The sequence below is a fragment of the Periplaneta americana genome, chromosome 9, assembly GCF_040183065.1.
Source record: "Periplaneta americana isolate PAMFEO1 chromosome 9, P.americana_PAMFEO1_priV1, whole genome shotgun sequence".
Classification (NCBI taxonomy): Eukaryota; Metazoa; Arthropoda; class Insecta; order Blattodea; family Blattidae; genus Periplaneta; species Periplaneta americana.
Genome location: NC_091125.1, coordinates 155481439 through 155504799, shown reverse-complemented (window position 1 = coordinate 155504799; position 23361 = coordinate 155481439). Strand labels below are relative to the sequence as shown.

General features: G+C 37.4%; 1 protein-coding gene across 1 annotated transcript in view; it reads left to right on the top strand.

Annotated features, from left to right (window-relative positions):
* Nup188 (nuclear pore complex protein Nup188) overlaps positions 1–22456 on the top strand; it is a 67577-nt gene extending 45121 nt beyond the window's left edge. The window contains exons 16-24 of the mRNA XM_069836187.1: positions 1439–1580; positions 3578–3849; positions 7179–7578; positions 10444–10608; positions 12187–12471; positions 13887–14050; positions 15623–15866; positions 19127–19366; positions 21578–22456. Of these exons, the coding sequence (XP_069692288.1) occupies positions 1439–1580; positions 3578–3849; positions 7179–7578; positions 10444–10608; positions 12187–12471; positions 13887–14050; positions 15623–15866; positions 19127–19366; positions 21578–22168 (2503 nt within the window). The 3' untranslated portion in view covers positions 22169–22456. The remainder of the gene's footprint in view (positions 1–1438; positions 1581–3577; positions 3850–7178; positions 7579–10443; positions 10609–12186; positions 12472–13886; positions 14051–15622; positions 15867–19126; positions 19367–21577) is intronic.
* Positions 22457–23361: the final 905 nt, after the last annotated feature.

Genomic DNA, 23361 nt, shown 5'->3' with positions numbered 1-23361 from the left:
CAACTCATACACAAGAACGTTTATCCGGCTTGGCACTAATATCCATTGAAAAGTCATTTCTACAGAAACTTTGCAAGTGGCCCAACTGTAATTTCAAGGACGAAGTCATCAACGTATTTTCGTCCCAATCAAGACGTCTGGAATTCACTTATAAATAAGTAAGGAATTTTATTATAGGGATTTTAAAATATATTTTGTGTAATAATAGGGTCAGTGGTAGCCCAAACCCTTTAACCAGTATACGCCACTGCCTGTTGCCAATCTAAATGCGGCTACAGACGATTTTCGTGGTAAATCGGGAATTAACTGTGGATTTTGATGCAGAGAGTTCCATTTTTTCCCTTGGGATTGTGTTATCAAATTTTGTTTGTTGAAGTCTTAAGTATGTAGATTTAATAAATCTTTTCACAGAGTAATACCGTAGATTTAGTAACAGGTCTGTAAGTAGCAGTGCTGCCCTTCTTTGCTAAAGCATCCACATTCTCGTTTCCCAGGATTCCACAATGGGATGGTATCCATTGGAATACAATTCTTTTATTGAGTGATATTAATTGAGAGAGCATTTTAGTTATTTCTGCTGTTTGAGATGAAGGTGTGTGTTTAGAGACTATTGATAGAATAGCTGCTTTATAGTCTTACAATATAACTGCACTCCTAAATTTATTGATGTGGCATAGAAGATTCCTGAGACTTTCACTTATTGCAATGATTTCACCATCAAAACTTGTTGTTCCATATCCAAGAGATCTATAAAGTGAGAAGAGACAGCATGTACACCTGCACCAGCACCTTGTTCTCTGGAGATCAAGGATCTGTCGGTGTATAAATGAAGCCAGTTTTGTGGAGGACATAAGATATGTTTGTAGGAGATTTGGGAAAATTTCTTTGGTGGGACTTAAGTGAAATCTTACTTTGTCCATTTTTTGACATGTGAGGTTGCTGTTCAACACTGTCAATATACTGCATAGATGAATATGTTGTATGCAGTCTTTTTCTACTGTAAATAAATTATATTTCCTGGCTCATATTCATATACAACGAAAGATATTCCCAGGGGACTTTATTAAAAAGCTGTATTAAAAGCTGTGGTATAGAGCAGAGGAGTAACTGAGCCCTGCACATCTGCGTCACAGGGGAGTTCTCTGTGTTACAGAGTCACTGAAGACTGCCTTCATCATAATGATGAAAATGTATTAACATTGATAGTATACAATCATTTAAAATTCTTTCTTGTGCAGAATTTCCAATAAGGAAAATAAGTTTATCTGCTTCTTATTGAGCTTGGTGTCTTTTTCTTATGTCATCGCATGTTATGGATCTATTTAGTAGTACAGGGAATTGTTACTGAAGTTGTGCTCGAAATCTTAATTATTTCAAGGATGGCAGTGTTGACAATATATGCAGCACTTGGTAGTTGCCAACTCTTTTCTGTTTGCAGTTTGAATGCGCAAGGCTATTCGCAGGTGCTGGATATCCTCAGCTTGGAACTGTTCTGGTACAGTGGGAAGGTCGACACGAAGCTGCAAGCCAACTTAAAGACATTCTTCAACGACGACAATTACCTGAAAATATGGTCTAAGGTAAATTGCAAAAGTGAAAAGAAGATGGCAGATTGCAACCTTCACTGCAAATAACTTAACGACCTTTGAGTATAGCTGCGTCTGTGGCTGAAGTGCTAGTGTGTTGGTCTTCCATTCTGGTGGCCTGGGTTCGATCCCTGGCCAGATCTTGATGGAATTTGTGGTGAACAAAGCAGACGTTGCAGAGCGTTTTTCTCGGAGTATTCCCATTTCCTTCTATCATCCCACCAACACTCTCCACCTCCCCTCATTTCATCTATCATTTACAATAGTAAAAATAGGCTGGGGCCAAGTCTGGGAGTAGTACGGGTTTCTGATGCTGATATAGGAAGGGCTTGGGGCTCTGGGCCACTGGGCCTCATAAAGCTACCTGTATGCAGATGGAACTTGGTTCTATCAGAGGCTGAGGCAAGATGGCCCACCTGGCGATCTGGGCACCTGGGGTTTATCAGGCTACTTGTCCACGAAACGGGACCTGGCTCTATCGAGATTATTATTATTATTATTATTATTATTATTATTATTATTATTATTATTATTATTATTATTATTATGTGTGTATCCAATGCCTACCTACTTCACTTGCGTGATTTGGGTTCCGCATATTGAGGATAGATGGCAGAACTGTGACCCATTTTCTAGTTGTACACCACTTCGGCAGGTCACACTGTACATGATGTGTATCTGTGGAGAGTTACGTCGTGTACTAAGGTTAGTGTATGTGTAAGTATTCGTGGAAGTGTAGTGTCTGGAATGAGTGATGATGATGAAGATGAGGAAGGAAGAAGGGGAAACCCAGTACCGGCACGTAGCCTACTCCTGTCGAATAGCACCAAGAGGGCCATCAGGCTTAACATCCCCGTCCAACGGACAAATCACTATCAACAGAGACATATGCCTTCTCTTCATATGCACTGCGGAGAGATTTGGGATTTAACCCACGCATATTGGTGCACAATCTAGTGATTAGAAGTTGTGCACCGCCATCTCTCCTAGTATTAGTATTATTATTATTATCATCATCATCATCATCATCATCATCATCATCATCATACAAAACAGAAATATCCAAATCAGTGGTCCGAAATACATGCTCTCTAGTTGTTAGACAATGTGTATGCTGCGGTGAGGGTACCCTAAGAAAACCTGCTTCAACACAATTTTTGTGCACTGCATATTCTACTTGTGTTTCATCAAAACTCACATCCCTGGGTGGCAAAGCTGATGCTGTAGGTAATCAACTAATGTTAATATAAAATTAATCATCATCATCATCATCTGTGGTCCTATAGCCCTTTTAGTTTAGCCTTGACCTCCTTAAGAATCTTCGACCAATCCTCTCTATCCAGCGCTCTCTGCCTCCATCTCCTAATGCCTGCCTTGACAAGACCATCTTGGACATCATCCAGCCATCGTAATTTGGGCTTACCAACTCTTCTTTTACCACTTGGTTTCACATCTAGTAGTATTTTAGGAATTCTATTATTGTCCATTCTGATGATGCGGCCCAGCCACTCCAACCTTCTGATTTTTATGTCAGTGACAATATTTGTATCCTTATATAATACTTGTAATTCAGAATTAGTCCTGATTCTCCAAACTCCTTATCATAAACAGGACCATACATTTTTCTTAAAATTTTCCTTTCCCAAGTGTTTAAGATAGTTATTGCTCGTTCAGGTAGGGTCCAAGTTTCACTTCCAAAAGTAACCGTAGGTTTAATGATAGTCTTATAAATTCTCACTTTAACCTTTCTTGAGATATATCTGGCTCTTATGATTCTATCTAATGCTCTAAGACATCGATTACCAATACCAATTTTCCCCTTAATCTCTGTTAGCATATTGTTGTCATCGGTAAGTGTCGAGCCAAGATATCTAAAGTTACAGACATTCTCAAGAGTTATATCATTTAAAACAATAGTGTTTAAGTTATTACTTTTGGTCAAATTAATAATGTGACTGAACTCTCATATGTTTACGTATTTGTCTTTGCAGTTCATTGCAGAATCCCTGACTCGTAAAGATCAGATGACACAGTCTGCAGAGGACGAGAGGTATCTGCAAGCCATATCGCTGGTGACCGCTTGGAAGGACTTCCTGATAGTAGCACTGAAGCACTTGCCATTCGAACTGACAGCAGAGCAGAAGTACTTCCTGGCAGACAATGCACGCGAAGCTTTGATCCAGGAGCTGGAGGACATGGGCAGCATGAAGTCCATCGTGCTGCTGGCAGAGCTCTGTTTGATCCTTACCACCAAGTGGGGCAGGTCAGCAACAATGCTGTTAATAACACGCTCTTGATGCCTCATTTTAATTACTGTGACACTTTCTACACTGATCTTAACATGAGACTGACAGACTGCAGTATGTTCATAATGCATGTGTTCGATTTATTTGCAATGTCCGTAGATCTGACCATATCACACCTTCACTAAATATGCTGTCCTGGGTCCGTCTCAAAGAGCGAAGAACTATTCACTCTCTCACATTACTCTTCAATATTCTTCAGAACTCTAACCCTAGCTATTTAGCTTCTCGTTTTCAACATTTGTCCTCATATCACGAAATAGATACTTACTCACAACACCATATCACACTCTCCATTCCTAAACACAGAACATCCTTCTACTCTTCATCTTTCACCGTCTCTGCAACTCATCTCTGGAACTCTCTACCACAACATGTCAGAGACTGTTGGACATTGTCTAGTTTCAAAAATAAACTAAACTGCACTTTTTCAATTCAGATTCGTTTCAGTTATAAGCCCTCTTCTCTGCGATAGTTTTGTAATATATATATATATATATATATATATATATATATATATACCTTTTCCTTTCTTTCCCCTTTTTTTTGTTCTCTTGATCACTAGACGAATTTATTATCATACCCTTTTTATTGTGGATTTTATTTGATTTTGTATATTTACATATTTATATATTTTTGATTTCCGGATCTTACAGACATAGAGACAAAATTCAAAATTCTGCTCTTAAAGCTCTAAATCAACTACATGAATGGAATACATCAAATTTGATGACACTCAATTTAAGCAAAAGTAACTACCAAATATTCTCACTTGATAAAAAAGAAAGAGAATTCAATATCCAATACAATAGCCAACACCTTCCTAGGACTTATGAATCCAAATATCTTGGAGTTATTTTTGATAGTAAGTTAACATGGAGCAACCATTTGAAATACATTTCTGAAAAAGCTCGTAAAAGATTCTCCCTTCTAAAAAGACTAGCAGGAAAGAAATGGGGATGCTCTAGGAATACTTTGAACACTACATACAAAATGTTTATACAGCCAGTGCTGACATACTGCGGAGAAATTTTAATTACTTCACCTTTCATAAACGAAATAGAATATGTTCAAAACCAAGCTCTCAGACTCATTACTGGTGGAATCAAAACAACTCCAATAGATTCTATGAGATTCCTCACTAATATTAACAGCATCAAAATGACAATAGAAGAAAAAGCACTGATTCAATATGAAAAACTTATTAGATTACCAGGAAACAATTGGCATTCATACAGTCCTCTCTGTAGATTGAAAACTCAAAAAAAGTTTCATATCCATTGTTCAAGAATTAAAACAGAAAATCAATATCCCGAATTTAAAAGAAAACCTACAAATTAAACCAAACCCTTTAACTCTATTAAATATAGAATATAATCTAAATTTAACAGAAGAAATACTAAAATCAGAAGTAAACACTGAAATACTGAAACAATTGTCTTTAGAGACAATTAATATTAGATACCCTCCACAGAACTGGCTTCATTTATACACTGACGGATCCTTGATCTCCAGAGAACAAGGTGCCGGTGCATGTGTTACGTGCTGTCTCTTCTCACTTTATAGATCTCTTGGGTATGGAACAACAAGTTTTGATGGTGAAATCATTGCAATAAGTGAAAGTCTCATAAATCTTCTGTGCTACATCAATAAATTTAAAAATGCAGTTATATTGTCAGACTCCAAAGCAGCTATTCTATCAATAGTGTCTAAACACACACTTTCATCTCAAACAGCAGAAATAACTAAAATGCTCTCTCAATTAATATCACTCAATAAAAGATTTGTATTCCAATGGATACCATCCCATTGTGGAATCCTGGGAAACGAGAATGCAGATGCTTTAGCAAAGAAGTGCAGCACTGCTACTTACAGACCTGTTACTAAATCTACGTATTACTCTGTGAAAAGATTTATTAAATCTACATACTTAGACTTCAACAAACAAAATTTGATAACACAATCCCAAGGGAAAAAATGGAACTCTCTGCATCAAAATCCATAGTTAATTCCCGATTTACCACCCAAATCGTCTGTAGCTGCATTTAGATTGGCAATAGGCCATGATTGTTTGGCCAAACACCTGCATAGAATTGGAATATATCAGTCCCCTAACTGCCCATTGTGCAACTCAAACCAAGAAATGGATTCAGAACATCTCAAAATCTGTGCTTCAGTGGCTGGCCATGATAATATCTTTGAAAAATATTGGAGTGCAAGAGGTCAAATGACTTTATTGTCAAACGCCTGGCATTAGAAAACAACAACATTTTTTTTTTTTTCTTTTTTATTATTATTATTTTATTACATTCCATTTTTGTTGTATTCTTCCTTACGTTTTCCCTATTAACTATCTGTACTAACTGAGTTGCTTTTATTATATTCCAATCTTTAGATCTGTATTTTACTTTCGTTTTTCTATTATGGCATTATTTTCATGTTGTTTAGTGTCGATTTTGTTATGCTATTGTTATTTTTTTTGTAATATGTTAGTGTTCTGTTATTTAACTTTTGTTAAATTTTCACTGCTTGTATACTTTGTGATCTGGTAGAGTGCAGTGCATATGTCTGTACAGATTACTGTGCACTTAACTGCGGAATCCCGGCCAAAGAAGTCACTCAGCTGAGTGCGCTCCTAATATAATGGCAGTTGACATTGGACATATACGTCAACATATATGCCTAACTTGGAGTCAGGCCACAAAGGGAAACATTGAAGGAGGAAGGTTCGATCCGGTGCTGTGGATTGAATTCGGCGTAGCTCAGTGGTCAGAGTGCTTGGTACGTGGAATCAAGGACCCGGGTTCGACCCCCCGGTGCCGGAGCGAATTTTTCTCCTCAAATATTAATTGTCAATATTACAGACATTATTCTGTAGGACAAATTAATTAATGTATAATATTCCTGGCAGTAGCTCATGTTACTGCTTATAGTATACCCCAAGTATTTGAAGCTGCCCACTTGTTTCACTGTCTCATTTCAAATTCGCATGTTTACCTTCATTATTTTTCTTCCGATAACCATGGTCTTTGTCATGTTTGCATTTATTTTCATCCCATACTGTTCATAGCTGTCTTTAGTTCCAGTAGCATATCCTTTAGTATCGTCTCCTCTTCTGCTAACAATGCCATATCATCAGCAAATCGTATGCACTTTATTCTTTTTCCTCCTACTATCTCATGTTCTGGAAATGGTAAACTAGATCTATAGTAGATACCTATTTCAATTTCCCTGTTTCTCTTGCTTGTTGTACTATGATAGATTGTTTCACAGATATCTCCTGTTACAGAGACTCGATAAGAGACGAGAAGCTGACACTGAAGCAGCTGCACAAGATCCTGTACCACGTATCTCTGTCATACGACGCCTTCCACATGCGTGCCAAGGAGGCGAGCTTGTCCATGGCGCTGCGCCTGGTGCACTTGCTGCGGCACGAGATCAGGGAGGACAGTGTGACTGCGGACTGCCTGATGCAGGCCAGCTGCCAGGTCGTGGGCATCGAAGTGTACAACCTGCCCTGCATCCCCGGCCAGGACAAGACCTCCAGCGGCCACATGACCTGCACGCTCAGCCTCTGCCTCATGCAGAAGCTGCTTAACATCCTGGCCTGGAGCGAAGGCTGGCAGGACAACTTCCGCAAGTGCAATGTGGTCAGCAAGGTGCTGGCTGCCGTGGGACACATCCTTCGAGTATGTCTAGCCTCACTTCATTCACGAGGAATGGACGAGTTGTTTTTATATTATGATCTGGCTTATGATATCATGTACAATTTGAAAAAAAATCGCTTTTGGCCTAATCCCCATTTCAGTTTGGTTGATAGGCTTTCCCCTCTACTCACACTCTTTACCATCTGTGAAGGGGAAGATGCTAATGTCCATCTCACTAACATTCGACTAATTGACTTTGAACTTAGTGAAAATTCTTATTATTGAAAACGTTTACCGGTAATCTATATTTCGAAAATCTATACTAAGCATTTGTATTTCATTTTATTGTCGTTTATATCAACTGGCACATTAAAAAGCTACCGACAGCAGATGATAAATGTTTTCTTCACCGCTAGTTGCTACTCCACAGCATACAGAACGAGACAATCTGCACTGTGTCACTCCCCCCTGACTTCATAATACAAACTAGCATCCCTTTATTTAATTAATTATTAGTTGAAAATTTTGTAAAAACGAAACTAAAATATACTGAAACATGTAATTGTCAAACATCTGTGTCACTGTATTTTATATCCACTGATGTACTTTATTTAATATTTTATTTTCTAGTGTGTACAACTTGGGGGGTGCAGGTATAAGAGGTAACAGCTACCGGTCTGTTATACTGACGGAATCAGGGCAAGTAGAAGGGGAAAGAAATGCCTTCGCATCCTCTCAACTTGTATGAAATGTCGTTTAGTTCGGAGCCACAATGTTATAATCTAGAGCAGTGATTCTCAACCTGGGGGCCTTGGCCTTCTAGGAGTCCGAAGAGCAGTTAATGGGGGTCCAGGAACGAAATAATAATAACGTTAATCTACCATTAACTTCACCATTAACACTGTGACGCAGTAAACAATCGTCTGTTAGCACAGCCAATGAGAAATGACTGCTAAAATGCTGGCAACATTCTCCTTAGACATTTCCTTCCATTCGATCTACCAACATTATAGATGGCAACACTGTAAAACTACGTGTGAATGAAGACGAATATTTTCCCTGGACTAAGAGTGAAAAAAACAACTTCTATCACTTCTGCCCGAGGACAGGTCCTTCACTGCAAATCCAACATCCTCCAATCTTCTGTATTTTCCTCCTTCCTCTTAATTTCTGCATATGGTCCGTATATCTTAATTTTGTCAAAAATGCCAGGTGCGAATAAAGATTCTGGATTGAAGCACAGGAAATCGAGAACTGTGACATGGCTAGAGTGGGTTAGATGAGGGGATAGATAAGTGCAGAAATGCATTTCCCTCCATCAACTATACTACCACTTTTCAAACATTGGCAACATCACTTTAATTGCTTCTACTGAAGACTGCTCAAATACAATGCGTGCAGCTCTGCGTTGCGTAACTTTCTCCATTCTCTTGTAACTTCATCCCTCTTAGCCCCAAATATTTTCCTAAGAATCTTATTCTCAAACACCCTTAACAAAATTAGCATCTACTTTTTTCCAAATTAGCATTTATTTTTTTTTTCAAAGGAAACTTTGTGTATTCTACTTTTCATTTCTCAGCGTTCTCCTTCTTCAAATTACATTCTCTTTCTGAAACAACACCACCATACTATGATACTATGTCAACATTACTGATGTCCACAGTACTTGCAAACAACATTCTGAAAATGCTTTATTCTCAGCGCGTCAACTACAGAATTTACAAGAAACTGTCTTAGCGTCTGAAGCATAGAATCTCTGAATGGAATACTGCTGGGCTCTTTCATGAGCAGTTATAGCTGTTCACCCCATTTTATAGAAGAGCACGTGTCTCACAAATTCAACCAACTCTGCCAATATAACTAGAATAACTGTCCAATTCTGCTGCAGTCTCAAAAGCAAATGACTGATTAAACCGACACGACGCATTTTAGCCACGTCCATTATCGAATATAGAACTTGATAATCGATATTACAATATGTATATCAATCATCTGACCTTCATTATCAATATATGAAATTTATCGAATTGAATCGAGCAGACAATAATTGATAAAGAGATAATCGATTGACATGTTTTGAGTATTTAAGAAATGCGCTATTTACCTTCCATGCTGTAATGATCTCAGTCATAAATATAATATTCAAGATTGGAATGTCATTGGACTTATGTTTGGTGCGCGAGGAACTATTCCCAAATTTACATTGGAGATCCTCAGAAAATTGAAGGTTCCTGATAAGTTATTACTATTTAATACGAGAAAAATAGTAATAATACATATTGGCTATTTCATAATAGCCGTGTAGTATTCAATGAGGTGGGCGAGACCTCATACAAAATGAATATGTGATGTTCCTGATAAGACTCTTCAGACAATTGCATCAACCATTTTAAAATCTTCATTGAACATCATCAATCACCATCTCTATTCATCTTTATAATATTCAATGTATATTATTTATTTTCAATAAATTTTTATCGTTTTGATAGCTACCAAATCTTGTCGCAGAATATTCTTTTTAAAAATTTCATTACATATTTTCTTAACATCAATTTACATTTTCTTTTTTGTTCATTTGAATTGATTAGGATGCCGATATTTTAAATCCAAGATCTGGACGGCTATCATTTCGATGATATTCTCTCCCCCTTAATGTACTTTTTGTTTGAAAAATATTTTACTGATAAATCGCTATTAAATAGCATTTTTTTCATGATTTCGCAATTTGATAGGGAATTCGCATTTTTCGCGCTTTCAGTTCTGCTAGAATATCATGCTAAATTTCCTTACAGTTGAAGAAAAATACTTTCTACCCGACAATTAAAAAATTCGCGGATTTCGCAAATGCAAAATTTTCAGGTCCCTATCTATAAGCATGCTATTCATGTGTCTGATCTGTGCTTGCAGCGTCCTGAGCAGTTCGACTTCGCAGTGACACTGATGAACGTGCTGCTTGTGCTGTCCCAGACAGAGTTCGCACAGAGCATGATCCACTCGGGAGTGATGCAGCACCTCTGGATGCAGCTGCTCCCACCTGCCTCTGAAATGTCTGAGCAGGCCTCCACCACTGCAGTGAGTCAGCCACATGTTGCATTGTTCTCACAGCACTGGGTTTGCTATTGTTTCAATAAAGGATTGGCAAATGAAGTTATGAAAAATTTTGCAGCTGATGAATTTGTTTACATGAAAACCAAACTGAGTTCACTTTGCAGATGTTTTAAGATTCGCCTCCCTTTTGTAAAAAGGGGGGCAACCAACAAATCATTAATTTTGTGCGAGATCGTGCGTATTTGCTTGGTTTCCGCACAAAACCAATCCACGGAAAGTCTAAAATTCCACATTCAGTATTCCCAACCTAACACACATAACAATTTCCCTCTTCTTACCACTTAAGTGACATATTGATTTTACTGCTTTAGGCTTTAAGTTACTGCATTCGTGATGCAAGTAACATTAAGGAAGCCGTGAAAAAATCAACAAGATTCCAGACTCATCATAGACTGGGGGAAAAAAAAGACAGACATATATCACGGCCTGCTGGAGTATAGTAAACACAAAAAACATTTTAAAGCAACAATGTTGAAGATAGATATTTTTGTTTTGCAAATTTGCCGTCATTGAACAGAAACCAAGATGGAGATTTCATTGCAACTAATTAGAAATTCCTCTTTCAGGTATGTAATAAACGATCTTCGCACAAAATAATGTACGATACACGAGTGGTATGTTTTCTTTCAATTCTCGGAAATTAAAAAAGCTCAACTACGTTTCACTTTTTCAGACTTTTCCTCGAACATGAAAACTTCAACATAACGCTCTTGTAACGCATATTACTATTACAGTACAAGCAAAAAACTTGTCTTAGCCGAACTTCTCTCTTTATTGCAAATGAACCATTGAGCTATCAAACTTACATTAATAGAAAATAACAACTATTCTTGGTTTCAATAATGACATCTTTCAGATTTTGAAGTTCACTAATAGTTTTTAGTGTATTTCATTTTTTATAGAAAAATCACTTGACCCCATTTTACATAACACTACCATTACTTTAGGGCGATCATGTTGCTGTTACTGACAGAAGTAAGAGTATTTTATGAATGTGTATGCAATCCTGCCATCAGTCCCTATCCTGAGCAAGGTTAATCCAGTCCCTAGCAGTATATCCCACCTCCCTCAAATCCATTTTAATATTATCCCCCACCTACGTCTCTGCCTCCCCAAAGGCCTTTTTCCCTCCAGTCTCCCAGCTAAAACTCTATATGCATTTCTGAATTCACCCATATGTGCTACATGCCCTGCCTATCTCAAATATCTGGATTTAATGTTTCTAATTATATTAGATGAAGAATACAATGCGTGCAGTTCTGTGTTGTGTAACTTTCTCCATTCTCCTATAAATTCATCCTTCTTAGCACCAAATACTTTCCTAAGCAGCTTATTCTCGTACCCTTTAACTTCTGTCCTTCTCTCAAAGTGAGAGTACAAATTTCACAACCATACACAACAACCGGTAATATAACTGTTTTATAAACTCTAATTTTCAGTTTTTTTTTTTTTTAAGCAGACTGAACGACAATATGTTTTCAACCGAATAATATAGGCATTTCCTCTTAGCTTGATATAGTAATATTTTTGACTGCATAACAGGGACCTAAGCACTGGACAGAGCACAAGTGGCCACAAGTGTACAAGCCAGCACTGGAGATGCTGACGGTATTGCTGCAGTCACAAAAGCATCTGTTCCTGGACGAGGTGATCACATTCGTGGGCATCCATGAGGAGCACATCATCGCATCCATCCTTGCAGTGCGCCACTCTCTGGACAAATGGCCTTTGGACCTGGCCGTCACGGCCCTTACCCTCATACGTGAACTGTCCCACTTCAAGTACACGTGGCGACTCAGTCATGAGAAGTCCATGTTCACCATCATGGTAAATGTATTTCTGCTACTGTTATCCAGACTTTTCGATAGGTGAATTTTAATGAAGCCAGTTTCTTTTAATTTAATTTAGTAGTCTGACCCAATATTTTGGGTTTGCCCTGCGACACAGAATAGCTCACAATAAAATTTAAAATGAAAAATTATATAAACAGGTTTCAGACAAAAGTGAATAAGACATAAGAAAAAAAAAAATAGAACCAAGTGTAATTTAAATTGAATGTACACCACAAAGATGCTGACGAAATATCGCTACAGAAAATTTTATTATGGTGGTGACGATGGCATCTTGAAGATCTCTCGTCAGCTTGTATTTTTCCCTCCACTTTACAAAGGCTTTCGGGATGGTGCCTCTCGCTCCGAAGAAGAGACCGGTAACTGCGATTTTTTCTATGTTGTATTTCGCCGATAGGTACTAAATCGTGGGCTCGTAGATTTTCTTTTTCTCTTCATTCACTTCAGATGGTTGAGTGGCTGAGATTTCAAATCTGATGGTAGGATCAGTTATTTCGACTGTCTGTTTATTCCTGTTTATAGCTATGATATCGATCCTATGATTGCTTCGACCATCAGCAATACAATGAACTTCCTCGTGAACATCTAGATTTTTGGATCGAAGTGCATCTGCGATCATAGAACGTATGGTGTTGTGACGTTTTATTCTGAGTACTAGGTATTTCTGAATCTGCCGATATTTCTTAACCCCCTTCAGTTTGCAGTATAAAATGGGAAGACAGATAGTTTTGACTTTCTTTTATTTCTAGTTTTGTCTCTTCCAGTTTATTTTCTTGTTGAAAACACCTGTAAGTGTTGGTGTAATGTCTTTGTTTGGTATTCTTTGTGCTCTTGGGACTCATTTAGCAGTAATCTGCTACCAAGAGCTGTTCTCCAGGCTAGTACATCACTCTGAATGAGCGGATGTTTCAGTAATAAACCATGGCTTCAACTCTGTCCAAACTCCTTTTTATTGTCTAATTTTCAACCATCCAATATTACAAACTATCACCTCTGTTATGAAGTAGTACATGCCAAAATCACTATTGAGACAAAAGTGATGCCTCATTTGAAAGTAATCGCTGTTTGGGTAGCATTTTTTGCTCTTCTTGTGTTAAGAAATGAAGAGGAAAATTTTACTAGGAAGTCTAAATTTTCAGAGTTTGTTCATTTAAAATTTAAGAACATAAAAATGTATAGATCATTTCATATTTTGGTAATCATGGATAAAATTTAAAATTTGATGCTAATAGTGGTCAACCTCACTTGAGGACGGATGATTTGAAATAAATCTTAGCAGCATGTTGGTGAACAATTTAAAAAAGAAAGGACTGCTATGCAGAAGAGCTTATACATTTTGACACTGCAACGAGACCAGAAAGAGTTTTGAAATGTTTGTACTTCCACTTGCAGAAAGCTGTAATGGTGTGTCTGAGCAGCTGTGTTTCATATCTGATCCACCCAAGACTGCTCAAGATCATGGTGGAGCGACCACCTATTGCTTCGTCACAACACCTCAAAGCTATGACGACAGAGGACCCAGAGATTTCACCCCATCTTATCAGCATACAGAACAGGCAAGTACGAACACTGGTGGACGATACATTACTTAATTTATAACATTAGAGTATCTTCTTTGTCTTCTCACTCGTCTCTTTTTTCCTCCCACCTTCCTCTCTCTCCAAGATCATTCATTGTTTCTTGCAAATTTCCTGGAAATGGACGATCAAATAGAGAAAGTGATGGCACATATAAGATTATTGGATGTGTTAGTAAATCCTGAGAAAAGAAGCAAAAATAGGCTCTATCGTCATTTCAGAGCATTTTTGACATAGTTCCTACATAAAAAACTAGTTTCATGTTTTATCCTACACCACTCTAGTTTCATGTTTTATCCTACACCACTATAATTATTTTTAAAGAATTTGGCGAACCAAGACTCCTGAAATTACATTGTGATTGTTTTGAAGACTATTTCTTGAAGCCTGCTGTTGCTTTATTTTCCCAGCAGAAATTTATGGGCCTTTATAATTTAATTTAATTTAATTTAAAGAATGTAATTTCCTTTTGAAGAATTGGTGTTCTGTCAACACAATAGGCTACTATGTATTTTCTAAGAATTTTAGAGTAGGTATTATTTTTTATGATTAAACTGTATGTTAAGGAATTCTTGGTTATATAATCTTTAACACTTTTTTACATACAAATAAATTGATAATTTTACTTGCTATTTCAGAGTTAGTACTTGACCGAGATAAAAAAACCGGTCTCATTCTTGACCCCACTATAAGGTTCGAAATTAATGAAGATCAACCAAAAGCAGGTACATGAAGAGAAACGCGCTATTTACCTTCCATGCTGTGATGATTTCAGTCATAAATATAATATTCAAGATTGGAATGTCATTGGACTTATGTTTGATGCACGAGGAACAATTCCCAAATTTACATTTGAGATCCTCAGAAAATTAAAGGTTCCTGATAAGACTCTTCAGGCAATTGCATCAACCATTTTAAAATCTTCACTGAACATCATCAATCACCATCTCTCTTCATCTTTATAATATTCAATGTATATTATTTATTTTCAATACATTTTTATCGTTTTGATAGCCACCATATCTTGTTGCAGAATATTCTTTTTTAAAATTTCATTATGTATTTTTTTAACATTAATTTACATTTTCTTTTTTGTTCATTTGAATTGATTAGGATGCCGATATTTTAAATCCAAGATTTGGACGGCTATCATTTCGATGATATTCTCTCTCTGTACTTCAACATCCATTTTTCTTGCAACTTTCTCCATGCAGCAAAAGTAATATCTCTCTTGTTGGTCTTTGTGTAAATAACTATATTTGTGTGATGAAATGCATAAATTCCGTCACTTGATTACTGAACTACTGAAGTACACATCTCCTCTAGTACAGAAAGTCACTGTGAGGTTTTTTCCTATTTCCTCATTCATTTACTTTACTCAGGTTGTATGAAACTACAATTTTTCCAACTGGCTTGTTACAAACTGAGGGACCTTGGGCTATACAGAGTCGTATGTTTAGACGAAATACCCGTGAAATGTATACCAATATATAAAACGTCCAAAGCAGATAATAACTCAGAAAATTAAAAGATATAACGGTGTGTCTGCAGGTTGCTGGACATCGTGTGTTTGTGCATGGCCACTCTGGTGCCATACTCGCCCAATGTTGTGAACTTGCTGACCGATTTTCGTGAGTGCGAGGTGGAATGGGAACCCCTCGTGGAGATCACCTTCACTGCACCAGCACTCAGCTTCAGCCGACCCTCTCCCACCATGTCACAGGAGGTGCTGCCTTCTCTCACCTTTGGGACACTCATATCATTTGCCAACCTGTGCACTTCTGCACTTGGCAAGGTAAGACCAACTCCATCTGAATAGTGTGAGATGAGACATACACTACTTACTTACTTACTTACTGGCTTTTAAGGAACCCGGAGGTTCATTGCCGCCCTCACATAAGCCCGCCATTGGTCCCTATCCTGAGCAACATTAATCCATTCTCTATCATCATATCCCACCTCCCTCAAATCCATTTTAATATTATCTTCCCATCTACGTCTCGGCCTCCCTAAAGGTCTTTTTCCCTCCGGTCTCCCAACTAACACACTATATGCATTTCTGAATTCGCCCATACGTGCTACATGCCCTGCCCATCTCAAACGTCTGGATTTAATGTTCCTAATTATGTCAGGTGAAGAATACAATGCGTGCAGGTTTGTGTTGTGTAACTTTCTCCATTCTCCTGTAACTTCATCCCTCTTAGACCCAAATATTTTCCTAAGCACCTTATTCTGAAACACCCTTAATCTCTGTTCCTCTCTCAAAGTGAGAGTCCAAGTTTCACAACCATACAGAACAACCGGTAATATAACTGTTTTATAAATTCTAACTTTCAGATTTTTCGACAGCAGACTGGATGATAAAAGTTTCTCAACCGAATAATAACAGGCATTTCCCATATTTATTCTGTGTTTAATTTCCTCCCGAGTATCATTTATATTTGTTACTGTTGCTCCCAGGTATTTGAATTTTTCCTCCTCTTGAAAGGATAAACTTCCAATTTTTATATTTCCATTTCGTACAATATTCTCGTCACGAGACATAATCATATACTTTCTCTTTTCGGGATTTACTTCCAAACCTATCTCTTTACTTGCTTCCAGTAAAATTCCCGTGTTTTCCCCAATTGTTTGTGGACTTTCTCCTAAAATATTCACGTCATCCGCATAGACAAGCAGCTGATGTAACCTGTTCAATTCCAAACCTTCTCTGTTATCCTGGACTTTCCTAATGGCATACTCTAGAGCAAAGTTAAAAAGTAAAGGTGATAGTGCATCTCCTTGCTTTAGCCCACAGTGAATTGGAAACGCATCTGACAGAAACTGACCTATATGAACTCTGCTGTATGTTTCACTGAGACACATTTTAATTAATCGAACTAGTTTCTTGGGAATACCAAATTCAATAAGAATATCATATAAAACTTCTCTCTTAATTGAGTCATATGCCGAATGTGTGAGACATACAGTAGAACCTCTATTATCCTTGGTAATAAAGGGGATAAATTGAATGGTTAATAAAAAAAATCGGATAATCTGTACCATGAATGATTTTCATCAATTAAGTGTATAATACAGTACAGTTTTGTATGTACTTTAAAGTTCCTGCCGTGCTGTAGCCACTGATTTCTTCATACTAGACACTACACTGTGCAATATTATGCTCGTAATTAGTAACGAACACAAAGAAGTACAGTAATATGTAGCACTTTATCCTTGTTTTCTATTAAATCGCGCACAGTTATAACGCCAATCTCGTATTCTGATGTAACATGTATCAGTTTCTCTTTTCCAAAACCGCTCAATTATTTGCACATTTTTTCGATAATTAGCACAAGAAGTTTTCTTTTGACATTCGTGTAAGACATTTTGCATACAAATAATACAGTACAGCCACTCGAACAGGACAATACTGAATGGTTCATGGGTTTGCAGTTGTTTGGAAGTTCTGGGGACATTTCTCTAAAAGCAGATTGTGACTATTTTACAAGTTGGGAAATCACCTCCTCGCACAAGTAACTGTTTATGTTGCCAACAATGGCAGAGGCATTCCTACTACATACTGTGTAATGCTAGTGATAAAGGATTGTAATAAACCTCTCTAGAAAAAATACGTACAGTGCTAACATAATGTCAGAACTTCGTATTTTTTTCTGTAGCAAAAAAAAAAAGCGTGAGGAAGACAGTCAGACAATCCGCCAAAGGGTAACGTATAATCAGGGTTTTACTATAGTAGTGAAGTTATTAGAGGTGATGCTAATAATTTTTTACGGGTTTGCAGGTCTACAGATTATTTTAAGGCATATGACTCTGTTAAGAGGGAAGTTTTATATAATATTCTTATAAAAGTTGGAATTCCAAAGAAACTAGTTCGATTAATTAAAATGTGTCTCAGTGAAACGTACAGCAGAGTCTGTATAGGCCATTTTCTGTCAGATGCTTTTCCAATTCACTGCGGGCTAAAGCAAGGAGATGCACTATCACCTTTACTTTTTAACTTCGCTCTAGAATATGCCATTAGGAAAGTTCAGGATAACAGAGAAGGTTTGGAATTGAACGGGTTGCATCAGCTTCTTGTCTATGCAGATAACGTGAAAATATGTTAGGACAAAATCCACAAACGATTAGGGAAAACACGAAAATTTTACTTGAAACAAGTAAAGCGATAGGTTTGATAGTAAATCCCGAAAAGACAAAGTATATGATTATGTCTTGGGACCAGAATATTGTATGAAATGGAAATATAAAAATGGGAAATTTATCCTTCGAAGAGGTGGAAAAATTGAAATATCTTGGAGCAACAGTAACAAATATAAATAACATTCAGGAGGAAATTAAATGCAGAATAAATGTGGGAAATACCTGTTATTATTCGGTTGAGAAGCTTTTGTCATAGTCTACTATCAAAAAATCTGAAAGTTAGAATTTATGTAACAGTTATATTACCAGTTGTTGTATATGGTTGTGAAACTTTGACTCTCACTTTGAGAAAGGAACAGAGAATAAAGGTGTCTGAGAGTAAAGTTCTTAGGAAAATATTTAGGGCTAGGAGGGATGAAGTTACAGGAGAATGGAGAAAGTTATAGAATGCAGAACTGCACACATGTATTCTTCACCTGACATAATTGGGAACGTTTGAGATGGGCAGAGCATGTAGAACGGATGGGCAAATACAGAAATGCGTATAGAGTGTTAGTTGAGAGGCCAGAGGGAAAAAGACCTTTGGGGAGGCCGAGACGTAGGTAGGAGGATAATATTAAAATGGATTTGGGGAAGGTGGGATATGTTGATAGAGACTGGATATAAAATTTTTGTTTTTTATCAGCTGAAAACCTTATTTTGCAAATCGTGGTTTGCAAAAACTAGGTACCGTATCTCTAATTATGATTTTTATTATGCCTTATTATTGTAGTTTTCTTTCCTGATTCTCAGCCAGTATTAGCTGTCAATAGTTTGAAAGCAAAGCATACCTGTATAAATAGGATTGGAATTCTTGATCCAACTATTGTCAGTTTACACAGTTTCCTAGTTGTGATTTTGTGTTTGTTTGAGCAGGCAAGTCGTACCCCATCACCTGGTGTTGGGAGGTTTGTGACATGTCCGCTGGCAGGAGGTGTATCCATCGCATCAGGACTGAGTGCCACATGGGTGTCGAATATGGACAAGTACCGCATCACGATGGGTCTGGAACTCAGCCTTGCTCTGGTGGCCTCCCAAGGCATCATGCATCTCATGGACCACCGCCTCTGCCTCTGGGAGAAACAACTCATTAAGCGCGAGATCGGTGCTGAGATGGTAAGATCCATCTTATCTGTCTTTCTCACTTCCGCCTCTTTCTCTCTTATTCCTACTAATTTCTCTCTCTCTGCATATTTATTTACCGACATATATTTTTCTACTTATTCATGTATCTTTCAGTCCTTCAGTTTTCTTTCCCATTTCTCATTCTGTATTGATCGTATTATATGGTCATCTCACCAGTTCTAAATGATTTTCTAGTTTAACACAGTAAATAAAGGCTCCCTTTCTATTCTCTCTTTTTCCTTCAATGATGATAGTTTCATTTGGAACATTACATTACAAATTTATTTAATTAAAATCCATGATACACTGTCGCCACAGTCTAGTATATAGTCACGAAGCTCAATACGTAGTAAATATGTATCCATAGATAGTTGCTAACCACTAGGATCGCTAATATCGCCTCATTACAGACAATGCGAAATAGTAGTGGCACAGTCTATTGTTCCTAGCACCCTCACAACTCAAGCTTCGTGACAGTATATACTAGACTGTGCTGTCGCTTTATGACAAAGTATAATATAAACAGATTCACGAATTTATACTGGCATTTACAAGTAAAACAGGTGTCCGATTATACTATAAAAGCTAAAATTGTAAGGTGGAAGATAATTGTATAAAGTATTGAACAGGAAAATAACAGAATAAACATTAACATGATTATTGATTACTATTTCATTACACTTTTTTTATTCTTTTGCACATTTCGATAAAGTCACTCACACACAATCATCAAAGCTATGTGGGCTAATCAGATGAAAAGAGAAAAACACTCTAATTGTGCATTGTACAGTACATCTGCTCAAGCTATATTTGAAGAGGCCTCTATGCACTAAGCCTGGTGACAGCAGTATTCTTCTGAAGGTGAGAAATAACTACATAAACATAACTATTCAAAATCAAACTTTGTTCACTGTTCTATCCTGTTTTCATGGCACGAACTGATGGCTAGCTGATGGCCTCACATCCACATGCCTCAGCAGAGGTGAACGATCATCCAACCAAATGGAGGTATTATGTGGTCAGGACGATATCCCCCCAGCCGTTATAGCTGGTTTTCAAAACCATACTTCACCACCAATTGTAGCACCCAAAATTCAGCATGATGCTGGATGGGTCTGGTCCTATATACCACCAAAATTTCATGAGAAAATTCCTTCCTTCCATATGAGGACTCAAACCAACATGCATTCTATAACATGAGTCCAGGCATGGTGCCTTGAGCTACAACGCAGGACAAACTCTGTTCACTTACACTCAAAATTACCTTAAAAATAAGTTTTCCGAGTGCTACTGTACCTTCATTAATTGTCTTGCAAATAGATGTTTGTGAGAAAGAAAGAGAGTGTGCACGCACGCGTATGTGCGTGTATTTGTGTTTCTCTGCCTCTGTATCAGTACCTATCTGTCACAGTGTGTATATATTTATTTATTTAACCTGGTAGAGATAAGGTCATCAGGCCTTCTCTTCCCCTCTACCAGGGGATTATAACTACAATATTAAGAATACAATTACAATTATAATTACAATTAATATTAAATTTACAAATACAATAAAAATCAAAGTACTAAAAGATTAACTGATTAATAAAAGCTAGACAGTTTATTGTAAAAGTTAAGAAGAGAGAAGGATTTCTTTTATTGATTAAGTAAAAATTAAACCTACTCTATGCAGTAAGAAAATGCTTAATAAGTTTGCTTTTGAACGTTACTAAATTCCGACAGTCTCTGATGTCACTGGGTAGGGTATTCTACAAGTGCGAGAGCGAGATTGTGTATGATGATGAATACGATGATGTCTTATGTGTTGGTATGGCTAGTATGCGGCTATTTTGCGTGCGTGTGTAGAGATTATATGATGACAGGTAACTGAAACGGGAGGCAAGGTAGGTAGGTGTAGAGGTGTGAAGGACTTGGAAAAGGAGAACAAGAGAATGAAAATTTCTACGTTCGTTAAGCCATAGCCAGTTTAGAGTTTGGAAGGATGGGGTAATTGGTCAGCGCGACGGACATCGCAGACGAAGCGAACACAAGAATTATGAACATGTTGTAATTTTTGCGACTGGTTGGCATTGAGGTCAGTCAGTAGAAAATCACAATAATCGAAGTGGAGTATTACTAGTGTATGTGTGCTTGCCATTTATTTCTTCCATTGTCAAAAGTATGTTTCTTGTAAAAGTGTTTGCATTTTCGTGTGTGTTGCAGGCTCTTTTCTTGGAATATGCAAAACGCAACCTGCGTTCAGTCAGAGATGGTACAGAGAGCAGCCGTAGTGTTGCTGGTGATGGATACAGCTGGGGTCGCTTTCCAGGCTCAGCAGCTGCAATGGCTCACTCAAAGCGTTCCTACAGCTCGCTATTCACTGATGATAGGCGGCCACCGGTAGTGCGTCGTCTCTGGCCTGGCACGTCACCTAAGAAGGACGAAACCTCCAAGACAGCAGGCAGTGAGCAGGAGAGCATCAAGCTGGGCACAAGCTTCCGAATACCTGAGGCTTCCTGGCAGACAATTCAGCAAGCTGACGACTTGGAGGAAGAAGGGAAGTCAGGTGCAGAGAAGGAGAAGAGCAGTGCTGCAGACGAGACACCAAAAACCAAGGCTGAACCAACAAGCAGTAAACGGACGTGGGCTGCCAGCACTGCAAGTGCTGCTTCAAAGGGCGCAATCCCCAAGACTGTGAAGAGTCCAGTGCCCTTGCGAACGGATGAGTGTGTTGCTAGTGTCACGTCACAGTTCGATTACAGTGAGGATTACTTCAGACTCATGGCACACATCTTTAACTGCATCTTTCGTTGAAAATCGTATTGGTATCTGCACTATATAGTGTGATTGTTATTTATTACAGATATGAACTGTTAAATACCCTAAATGCAGGGAAATTTGTAATCTGGGAAAATGTTGAAGTACTATTCGCAGTTTTTATGCAAGATGATGAATGCTGTTCCTAGAAATGTGGACAATACGTTCAGGAATTTATTGACATTACCGACGTTATTTTGATAAAATATGTATGCATGTATTTTATGAGTTCACACTCGATTCCTCCATGTAACAAAAGTCTGAACAAGATGGAGTTAGCTCGTGCCTTTGTATACTTTATTTTTGTTTTCTCCCTCTTGCCTGAAAAGGATTCACGAAACATTATTGAAACTATAGTTAGTATTGCAACAAATTTCATGTACCATATTTATCTAAAAATAAAACACTCCACTTTTTTTTATATACTGGTACTTTAAATGGAGAAAGTTGTCATGCATTCACTTATCTTGATTTTTGTGCATGCACTAGTGATGACAATGATATAAATGATAGATTTTTGTAGCAAAGCAGGCATAAAAATGTTGTATATTGAGCGTATTTGGACGCAGATTATTATTCCATAATATATGACAATGGAATTTTTGCAATTTTGTATGAAATGGTTTTAATTTTTATTGAATGTTTTTAAATGTAAAAATAATGCAACTGGTGGAAATCTTACTTTGTATTAAACTGATTCAACAGAAATTGCTAGTCTGTTTTACAATGCTTTGGTCAGAGTTGAAATGTGGCAAGGGCTGTAATTTCAGATAATTTTTTTTCTCAGAGCAGTCTAATTCGCAGGGATAGAGATCTTTTACATTCTGTAAATCATAAAATGTGGGCATGCCTTTACTGTCCTTCCAAAGGAAGCCATGTTAACATCCTTAAAACTCAATGCTAGCAGCCAGACAAAAACAGAATCCTGTGGTAACTGTTCATCAACCAAGAACTACAAAAATAATACAATGCAATAAATTAGTCATTTGTATAGAACACATTTAAACAGAACTGCAGAACTTGAACTTCCTCATTGTGCCAAGTATAAAGGTAAATTATTGTGATGCTATGCAATGCAATCTCTGTACAGCAATTTCTTGTAAACTATTGCACGAATTTTAATATTTAATATCCATGACACATTTAAACCAGAAATGATGCTAATTGAAATATAATTTTTACCAAAATAA